Source organism: Dreissena polymorpha, chromosome 4 (assembly GCF_020536995.1).
Source record: "Dreissena polymorpha isolate Duluth1 chromosome 4, UMN_Dpol_1.0, whole genome shotgun sequence".
NCBI lineage: Eukaryota > Metazoa > Mollusca > Bivalvia > Myida > Dreissenidae > Dreissena > Dreissena polymorpha.
In genome coordinates this window covers 111,530,584-111,541,945 of record NC_068358.1, presented here as the reverse complement: position 1 = coordinate 111,541,945, position 11,362 = coordinate 111,530,584, and the positions used below count along the sequence as shown (strand labels likewise).

At 33.4% G+C, this 11,362-nt stretch overlaps 1 protein-coding gene across 1 annotated transcript; it reads right to left on the bottom strand.

Annotated features, from left to right (window-relative positions):
• Positions 1-125: 125 nt before the first annotated feature.
• On the bottom strand, positions 126-11,087 carry LOC127877475 (translocon-associated protein subunit beta-like). Its single transcript, XM_052423394.1, has 6 exons — positions 11,011-11,087; positions 6,633-6,802; positions 4,678-4,776; positions 4,117-4,228; positions 1,795-1,872; positions 126-1,183 (listed from the first exon to the last, which is right to left on the bottom strand). The coding sequence occupies exons 2-6, from the start codon at positions 6,800-6,802 to the stop codon at positions 1,076-1,078; spliced, it is 567 nt and encodes a 188-aa protein (XP_052279354.1). The 5' UTR covers positions 11,011-11,087; the 3' UTR covers positions 126-1,075.
• Positions 11,088-11,362: the final 275 nt, after the last annotated feature.

Sequence of the window (11,362 nt, the reverse complement as noted above, 5' to 3'; positions counted from 1 at the left end):
AATGCTATGAAGTCAAAAACAAAAGGTCCCTTTCTCAAGATCTTCAAAGATCAACACATTCACATGCAGTCAATGCATTTTTTACATCCTCTACTGCCAGCAGTAAAAATAACACAATTATGAGATATGTTTCAATATTTATTTAAAAATGACTTTCTGAAACATTAAATTGATGTTGAGATGATATTTACATACTGTGTAAACCAATTAGAACTATATCAAACACTTTAGTTGACAATTGTATGCAGACACAGCCAGTCTAAGACATTCACATATATACATGTAGTATTGCAGTTGAAAAAACTCCTCGTATATTGTAAAGAAGGTGCAACTGACATGCTGAATGTACAAAACATTGAAGGAAGCTTTACTGAAAAGTCATAAATGCATGAAATAAATACAGGGAGGTAATCCTATTCAATGCAGAAATTCATTTCAAACATCCTTATCTTTCTTTTGATGAGGAGTTTATAAGCAAAGGACACGTACATTTTGATGTGAATACCAACTTTAAAATGGAATGAAATGAGCAATAGTAAAATGCATGTACATAGTCTTACCATTTAAACGGAAAATATCTGACAAAAAAAGGAAAACAGTTCAAAGCAATACATAAAACCTCTCATGTTACATAATATTTCATATCATACTTATCTTAGAACAAGTAAAACATTGATTATTCTAACAGAAGTCAAGACTGTCTTATAATTTGTGTTGTTTTCCTGATGTATAGTCAAAACCGAGCTTGAAAAATAATTTAATTAAGTGATCTTATGTTGAACAGTTTTCAATCAAACATTGTTTTTATAAAACATGGTGTAATGTCATTATAACTTAAATACTTGGTTAATATAAGATTTTTTCATGTAAACGCAAAAAAACAGAACAAACTCCAGCAGAATGAGTAAATGACAGCTTGAATAGAGCCGAGACAGTTTTTACTGCCTTTGCACAATAATTAATTTAAAAAATACGCCTACAAAAAATACAGAATCCAGCTTTTAATTCTCATAACAAAATTTCATTGAAAAAATCCTAAACTCAAATTCCTAACTGATCTAGGGTGCATCATGTGTTAGCTCCTCTTGGGTTTCGAGTCATACTTGGACTTGCTGGACCACCACAGCAGGAAGGGGATGCCGAGGGACGGCAGGGTCATGATGGCAAAAACGCACCAGTCAACCTGCAGGCAGGACGAGATTTTATGTCACAGATCTAAAATGGGCCATACTCTAAAAAAACGGGGCTTGATGTTTTTGCATAAAGTGTCGTCCCATATAAGCCGGTGCAGTCAACAAAGGCTAATCAGGGACGACACTTTCCACCTAGCCTGGATTTTTGTTTAAAAGAGACTTCATTTAAACAAATAAATCCATAAAAACAGAAAGTGTCGACCCTTATAAGCCAGTGCCATTGGCTATTTGAGGCACTAAAGTTGGCTATATTGAAAGTTTATATACGCTACACTATTGCAACATCCTAAGGAAGTAAATGTTAATAACAAGGTGTTGATATATTATAAACATTTCCTTTTTCATGTATGTTCTATTCAAATAATATAAGTATATACTACATACTATACATTAATATTTATAATTCAAATTTTCTTAATCTCTAAAAATGAAGTTTAAAAAGTATTTGGAACTTTGTTCTGTTCTTTCATGCACAATCAATTCTCATTTTACTACATTTATGCAATACTACTGGCTATCTTCATAATATAAGCACATAGAAGTTACTGTTAAAGGTTACGGTATTTGTTTGCCAGTCATTTCAATGATTTTAAGTGCTTACCACATGTGGGGAAAACCTTCTGTTGAATTCTTTGAAGTTGACGATGCCACCCTCTCCTGGTGAGCTTGTGTAACCAACCTAGAAATAATATGACAGACGTGGGAGTCGTGTTCTGAGAAAACTGGGCTTAATGCATGTGCATAAAGTGTCGTCCCAGATTAGCTTGTGCAGTCCGCACAGGCTTATCAGGGACGACACTTTCCGCTTTTATGGTATTTTTAGTTTCAAAGTAGTCCCTCCTTACCAAAAATCAAGTTTAGGCGGAAAGCGTAGTCCCTGATTAGCCTGTGTGGACTGCACAGGCTAATCTGGGACGACACTTTACGCACATGCAGTATGCCCAGTTTTCTCAGAACGCGAATCATGTAAGATAAAAACTTCCAAAGGCCAGTGGTGAACTGGTGCTCTGCATTTCAAAGGGCCTGTGGTGAACTGCATGACTTACTGCTCATTGATTTTTTATTCCAAAACTTAGTAAATATCTTGCAGTTTTCACAACAAAATTATTTTACAGGACATTATCTGATCTTTTTGTCAACATTCATAATGCCCATTAGTATATTAGAATACAGCAAAAACTCAACCTGCTACAACAACCATCACTGTTTAGTACAGATTTTTTCCTTATATATTTCAATGGTCGATACACACACTTATCCGACCAACCTGCAAACGGCTAATTTGAACACGTAAATCAGTACCCATCAACAAAATTGCTTTAAATTGACACCCACCAAACGACCAGTAACTTTCACACACCTTACCTGACTGGGGATTGTTGTTTGATCAGGTTTGTATTCCAGACATTTTCTTTACACCCAATAACAGTCTTACAAGCATTACATGATATTAATAATTTTATTAATGAATTCAATTATGTCATACATCCATATTTTCTGTAAAAAGGTTCTGCATTATCTGTCAACAAAAATCACAGTCTCTTATAAAATTAATAAATAATTATTTATTTAATTTGATTAATTAGGTAACTTAATAACACCTGCAAACAAACTACCTTAAAAACGCAGTCATAAGTCGAGATTTTTTACCTCAAAAATTTGATTAAAATTACGGTATCGACTTATGAGGTCAACCATGAAAAAAATTAATGAAATTAGACGAAGATTGATCCCCGCCGCAATTGTTGTTGTTGTTGTTTTAAAAAAAAAACTCGTTGATTTACGACACATGAAATGTCGTCTTTTAACTGATTCTTACCAATTAATATAAGCACAGTTTGCAACATTTCCATTGTTTATATTTTCATAATTTAATCCAAAGTTTTCATTTTAGCAGGTGTTTTTTTATAACTGAATGCATAAACAAAAGATCAGGTCATTTTTAAAGTCAAGCGATAATTGGCAACCTGTGTGAATTGATAGTTTGACGTCATCAAAGGAAAGCCGCTTGCTGTCAAGACCATAAAGCATCACCCTTCTAGCCGATAAAAACGATTCCTTTAATTTGTGAAGCGACATGGTTAACCAATCGCGAGTAATCGTCCAATTATGTTTGAGCACGTGCATATCTCGACTTTTTAACTGTTATGTAGAACAAAGGTGGAGTTAGCGGTCTATTTGTTATTTCAATCATTGTAATAAAAACGTGTTATACCGAGAAAGTAATCAATTGTTTTGATAGTCAGATTAAAAGTGCAAAGATTTGATTACAGTGATCACAGTGTGTCATTGGATTAAAAGTTTGTGGATTATTACTAGCGTGGACAATTTAGTGCACACTTTATAAAAATTTATTAATTTGACTTACACATTTGATTTGTGAAAATGCCTGGAAAACGCAAACGCCATGCCTATGACAATGCATTTAAAATACGCGTGATAGAATTTGCAGAGCAATCAAATAATAATAGTGCTGCTAAAAGTGAGTTTATGGTTTCGTATGTCGTTGTTGTGTAAATTACAATGTACATGTATATACGTCTTGGTTTCCTATGTTGTTGATTTTGTTTTTATGTGGTTCATAATGATTTGCTTGTCTATATTTTTTATCTATTATTTTGATTTCCTAAATATATATCGTATTGATTATATTACACAAAGTACATAAAACACGTACCCACTATGTCTACATCGTACAGGGCTATAATGATGTCATGGTCTATGTATAGAATAAAATCTTCCCGTACATTTAAAATGGCGTCTGTTTATGAAATTCGTGGACGGACAATTTCTGACTCAACTTATGACTTGGACATATTCCAAATCTCCGATTTTCGTATCATTTTTTAACCCCCGACTTATGAGCGGGCTGATTTATGACTGGGTTTTTACGGTATACAATAGCAATATCAGTTTGATATACCTGTCTCTTCTTAGCATCTGCTCCAGCTGAATAGCTGATCTCAGCAGCCGTAAAGTTGTAGTATCCAGAGCTCACTGGGCGGACAATAACAGAGTGGGATACGTTTGTATTACTGTTGTAAGAATTAAGGCACAACAATTTCATACAACTTCTGATTGTTTCTCCACTTAGAAAGAGTGAAACTGTCAAGTGCACAAATCCAGAATACAATTGAGCCAGTCTCAGGGAAAATATGGCTGCTAAAGTATCAGCCCAGGTTAGACTGTGCAGACCTCACAGGTTAATCATGACAACACTTCACTTTTTTGGAATTTTGTGTTTAAAGGACGTCTCTGTAAATCCAGTCCGGATGGAAAGATTAGCCTGTGAAGACTCACTTTCAGCCTGATTAAGACCGATTTCTCCAGAGACTGAATCATTTCATTTACATCAAGCATATAATACCAATACAAAAAAACAAAAAGTCAATATATTATGAACAAAAACAATTTGTGTCAAACAATAAGTTAATTAAAGAAATAGACAATATTTGTTTCTTTTCAGTATTCTTATAAAGGATACGGAGCAATTCTCTCCCATGTGGCCTGTACATTGCCAGCAACCAGCTGAAAATCTGCCTCTGGGAACCCTGCATCCTCTAGACGCACATTTTGAGCTGCACTGAAACATACAACAAATATTGTGTTCATGAACCCTGCATCCTCTAGACGCATATTTTGAGCTGCACTGAAACATACAACAAACATTGTGGTCATGAAGCCTGCATCCTCTAGACGCACATTTTGAGCTGCACTGAAACATACAACAAACATTGTGTTGATGAACCCTGCATCCTCTAGACGCACATTTTGAGCTGCACTGAAACATACAACAAACATTGTGTTGATGAACCATGCATCCTCTAGACGCACATTTTGAGCTGCACTGAAACATACAACAAATATTGTGTTCATGAACCCTGCATCCTCTAGACGCATATTTTGAGCTGCACTGAAACATTCAACAAACATTGTGTTCATGAACCCTGCATCCTCTAGACGCACATTTTGAGCTGCACTGAAACATGCAACAAACATTGTGTTTATTTACTTTGACTTCAATCCTACATGTTGCAATATGCTTGTAAAAATGCATGTAATCAATATGGTATCCGTTTTAAGTTTGTTTAAACAGGTATAAGATTTTATTAATCAATATATATATTAGAATTACACTTACCGTATTTTTCGGGTTATATGTCGCACCGGAATGTAAGACGTATCCCCTATATTTTTTACATTTTTTTATTTTTGTTATACATAAGACGCTCTGGCATACACGATGCACATAAATCATCATGAAATATTCCCAAATATGCATTCACCCATGTTAATCCATTAAATGTTTAATCCTCTTTCGTGTTTTATTTCAGATAGAAGATTCATCTTAAAACGATGCTGGCATTTGTTCTTTCACATGTTCATTGTCTTTATATATTTTCTACATTAAATTTATTTGAACGTATTAATTTATTAAAACAAAACCGTCATTCAGAACAATGTATAACCGGTCATAATTGACCATATCCGCAAGCCGTTGCATTCGCACATTCGTATCTGTTTTGTCAAAACATCGCAGTCTATACACTGCTGATCATGTTTTCACAATAACCAAAATGACCAGTCTTGACCAGATTTTCCTGTAAATCAGTACACAGAACTTTTTCTGTTTCAATAATAAACTACCTAAATGAGCGTAACGTCAAAGAAACAGCATTCTCTTCGCTACACAGTTTTTCTTCAACAGTGTATACACCCACGCTAATTTTTGCGCGCTTTCAAACAGAACAAAGAAAAGTACATGAGCAATAGATGTGGCTAGTGTCATACCAATAAACTCTTCAACTCTAACACAGAGGATGAAAAGTTCGACGGATTCTTCGATGTTGACGACCATGGCGAATAAATAATGTGACCTTTTATTGTGCCATATCTTATTGTATACTTATTATATACTCTGCTTCTCATTGATATTGTGTTTGTTTGTTGTAGTTTGTTATTATTTGTTATAAATTGTTGTAAAAAACGTAATGTTTGCTCGTAAAATAAATTTAGCAGACAACTACTTTTTTGTTGCATTATTTTATTTACGTTACGGTACTGTATAGTACCCCATTAGTATCGTTAGTAGTGTGTAACCGACTCGGTGTAAAATAAATTGTGTTGCAAAAACAGCGAAACAAATTCCAATTAATTATTTTCAAACTCGCGGATTTATGCAATTCTGACTTAAAAATTTGACATTCTGACTTTGGAAAAATTGATTTGGTACATACATAAGACGCTCTGGGGCATACGACGCATGTAACTTTTGTCAGTAAAAAAGTCGCGTCTTATTCCCCTAAAAATACGGTATTTTAATGAACCACTAATAGACTCTATCTAACCTAAATTGTCTATTATCGGAATTCATACCTATTTATAGCCTTAAAATTTTAATAAAGGTAAAATAGGTTAAAAAATATATAAAGTACATACCTTCCACCGATATTGAAGATTTTATATTCCACAGTCAGGTCCTTATTTTCCACTAAATACTGATTAAGAATATTCTTGGAAGCAAGCAGCCGGGGTTCACCTTCATCATCAGCCATGTAACCACTGAGGCAGGACGCCACCAACACAAGCAGAACACTTATAATCTTCATCTGAAATGTATTTCAATCAAATAACTCTTTACCACTTAAGACACATATATTTCCTTTAGAAAGTTACATTTAATTAAAGACCTTTCTTACTAAATTCAAGTGTTAAAGGCTTCATTTCCAACCCTTAGTTATTGATGAGCAGCAAACAGCATTAAACCTGAACAGGCAACTCTGACAACAATTAACACATAACTTCTATCAGACTTTTTTACTTCTATCTTCAATACTACTCTTTCAAGTTATATTTGCATATTACTCTTTAGACTTTACTCAAAGAACACAAATAACTATCTTGTATGTGGAAATTCAATACTTGTCAATCCGAGTTTGAAATATCTTATAAAATAAAAAAATGGCAACTGTCAAAATGTCTACTTCTCATGATAGAAAAATATCCTGGGGCGAACTGTAACATATAATATCCAAGATAATTGATAAAATTCAAGTTATGCTGGATTTTTTAACTCTAAAATGCTGTAAATTGTACTAGATTTTTTAAACTCCAAAATAATGTAAATTGTACTAATGTGTTTATATTTAAGAGTTCATGTTATGTTACGTCTTCTAAAAGTATTGCTTTATCCGCCGAGGAAGAAGTGTTTTAATTTCTTCTGAAACTTTTTATTTGAAGTTTAGTTAAACGGTGCTCACACTGGCCTTTAGAAAATAATAGCCATCAATTTTACCTTAAAAATAATAATAGCCAAAACAGATGCGGACTTTTCCGCAAAATGGTACTGAAGGAAAAAAGAAAAAAACAATGAATCTCATTTTATCTATGTTTTATCAAACGTGTATCAGTTGGATTTAAGTTATAATATATACTTACAGGGTTCGCAAAAACCGTCGGTCTGCCGGTCCTGACCGGCAAATTTTTCTCAGGACCGACAAGTGAATTAAGATAATCGGTCCGACTGACCGACACAATCGGATGAAAAATGGTTTCAAAAAGATCACTTAAATTGTATAATGTGCTATTGGATTAATAGAAGGTAAATGCTTTTTGTTCAACTTCTGTCAAAATCCTTTTTTTCTTACCTTCATTTAAATGTTTAAAGTTGGATTAGAATTAACTATCACATCCCAGTTCAAAATCAATGGTCTTTGTTAAAAAAAGCAACTGAGTGCGTCCGCCATTTCGTTTGTTCCATTTATTTCTCCACAACAAAAACCGCATGAAAACTTGTTTTAACAGGCATTTGCGAGCATTTCTGTTAAAAAGTTTCATTTTTTATTGTTCTGGGAAGGATATATTTTAATTTACATACCAACAATTTCTGAAATCAAAATTAGATTTTTCACCCGAAATACTATATTTCGGATATTTTAAAATTCGGACATTGGGAGATTTATGTGTTGATTTGTTGATGATAGTTTGTAGCAATATGTTTTGTGTTATTTCATACAACAAGAATGAATGATGGTAATTATCATGATCCTTTTTATCAAGAAATAGGTGTGAAATACATTCATTTAATTGAACCTGGAAATCAACCACCTCAGCTAAGAGAAAATATTTTAACAATAGGTGTTGTTTTAGACCATGTGAATTGGCTAATAAACAGAAATTGAAGTCATCCAAAGTAGTGTGAATGAGTGTGTGCATTTAAGTCAAACTTGATTGGATGTCACCCTAACTTTTCAAGAACACGGATTTGTAGAGCTGTGGAGGCTAAAAAACAGTTTGACAAAAAGAAGTCTAAAAAGTATGTCTTTGGTTTATATGTGGTTTATTATAAATATAATAATTGTTTAATTATATCGACATTAGACATGTTTTATTGTATTTTATGTGATCAAAACCAATAAACATCTAAAAGGTACTTCTTTTGTTGTGATTTGCTGTTATAGTTTAGTCGGACAGTGGGACTGACAGAAACTGTTTTGGACCGACAAAAATTTCAAGTCTGTCAGTCCGAATGACTGACAAATTTTTCAAGTTTTGGCGAACCCTGTACTTAAAAACAAGCATAATATCAGTGTCATGTTCTTATAAAATATTATCATGGCTTTACAATAAAGAATACAATCAAGGTTGTGGGTGTGACTTAACAAACCAGACATCAGCTACAGTTATATACATATATACTTTAAAACAAAAAGATAAATACTTTTATTAAAGTACTATTAATAAAATAAGAAAACTGCACTTTCAAATTGTTCAATTTGCATAGTCTGTCTATTTGCAAGTTCTGGTTAGTACAATACGAAATATTATCAACCAGACCATCCGTAACACCGCATATGTATTCGTCATTCTATAAAAATGTTATAAAGAACGCCTTTAGTTAATTGACGAACCGTACCATATCAGAAAACGACTGTCCGAAAACATGTCGAGATACCTCTTTTGCGCATGAAATAAAATATGCATATTGTTTGACTGCAGAAAATAAAAACACCTAATCTTGCGAATACTCAATAAATATAGGTTGAAATATTGTTTTAAAATGTGATATTGCAGTGCTTTACTTTACTCATAGATACATAATTTAAAATTGCGAAATGGCGGACAATTGCAACATGCGTAGAATGGTTTGGTTTTCAGAAAGTAGCGAAAAAGTGAATAACTGCAACATTGCAAAACTCAAGTTTTTATACTACTTACCTTTGAGAAGTGTCTAATGTTTTTAACGTTAATTAGTATTTTGAGCAACAAAAACACATAAATTGTAGAAAAATAACAAAATCTGCGTCTTTATTATAAAAAAACATTTAAGCAGACGACAATTAGCGCCCGCTGACTTACAAGCAATTACGGTATCATTTGAGCAACGTAAACAAAATAATAACAAAACAAGAGCTGTCACCATAGGATGACAAAAGCCCCCTATAAACGCTTTGATAGAAGTTATGAGCATTTTACCATGCTTAATCCTTGAAATGCACGTGACCTAGTAAGTTTTGACCCGGCATGACCCATATTCGAACTTGACCTAGCTATTCTACAACTTCTGACCAAGTTTGGTAAAGATCAGATGAAAAGTATTTGAAATAGAGAGCGGACACGAAAAGTGTGACTGACAGACTAACAGTGCGAAAACTATACCCCTTTTTCTTCGAAAGGGGGCATAATAATTGAAATCATAATGATGAAGCAGACGACAACTAGCGGTAATTACGGGGATAATCAGATGATGGCGATTAAATAATTATTTCACCAAGCAATGTTCAACGAAATCTAAATGCAGAAAAAACGACGTGAAAAACTAAACCAGCTGACAATATTCGTGGCGATTTTCAATAATAACTGTTAAATAATAATTTGCGAAAACATAACGAAAATCTAACAGTTAGCGATAATAGATAAAGCACTGGGAGATTAAAGACGTTTTTTCCGAAATAAATCACTTCTGTCGAAAACTGATTGAGAAAAACGCTCTAGGCCGCGCTGTCGCAGAAGTTATTGACGCGTGTATGACAATACACAGTGTCGAGTGTGTACACAGTAATCTCTTTATTGATTTTTCCTGCTTGATGGCCCGATTTACAGGCGTTTCGCATTCGCCGGAAAACTTGAAGAGGCAAATTTATATTTGATGTAGGCGGATAAAATAATCGCCATTTTTTATAGACAATTTTAAGAAATAATAGCCAGTTGGATTAAATAATCACCATTGGCGATAATGTCTGGAAGCAGTGTGAGCACTGGTTAAAGAATAGTATAAATAAAAAATTATAATTAATAATTATCATGAATGTTTCTTAACATAAAATAATACTTTAGTTATAAATTTCATGATTAACATAGTTAAAAAGAAAGCTTTCAAATAACAGTTTCATATATACAATGTTCAAAGAAATATATTCAACTAAAAACAGATCTTAAATTACAGTGAATAATACACTCTACATATGAATTCTGACCTTATTTACGGATATTTGTAAGATTTAAAAACGGCTTTCAGTACATCGGCTATTTAATGTCTTCAAAATTTATATTTAAATTAATAAAAAGACCTGTTTAAACGAACTTCAGAGGTCAATTTTGATGTAAGTAGTTGGATTTAACTACCACGGGTACAATTTTACCCCCACCCACTGCCACGTCAAAGAAGCCGGTAAATGACATTTAAAAAACAATAAAACCACATCAGTTAATCAGAGCATGTTTAATTATCCTCAAACTAAATACATTAGGGAGTAAGGTTATATGTATATGCGTGTTTGAAAATCCATAAATAAAATAACAAAACAAAAAACAAAACCTCTTCGGTGTTTGCGTGCTTCCGTGTAATCTAGTGAGAGTAACGTCCCTTAGTTTGCAAAAATATCTTACCGTGGGAACCGCACTTGTAGGTCAAGGTTGGAATACACTAATTATGTTCGAATTCGCATCTAGGGTCCCGCTACCGTTCAAAACTTTGTTCATGCCTTTCCTATGAATCTTTTTTTAAGTATGGAATCATTTTAAAGAAACAGCTGTCCTTTTCCAAGAATTCCAGTCCAAAATATACCGTCTGTGACTTATAAGAAAGTAAAACTCGTCCAAAGGCAATACCACTTGGAAAACAGGGTTTCGGAAGTGTGATTTCGACAAAAGCACTGTACTTCAATAAA

Bases quoted from the DNA above. Each gene is read 5' to 3' on its own strand.
- LOC127877475 (XM_052423394.1), bottom strand. From the start codon at position 6,802: ATGAAGATTATAAGTGTTCTGCTTGTGTTGGTGGCGTCCTGCCTCAGT. The intron at 4,777-6,632 runs GTATGTACTTTA...TGTATGTTTCAG, and splicing joins ATCTTCAATATCGGTGGAAG to TGCAGCTCAAAATGTGCGTC. The intron at 1,873-4,116 runs GTATATCAAACT...TATTATTTCTAG, and splicing joins CAGATGCTAAGAAGAGACAG to GTTGGTTACACAAGCTCACC.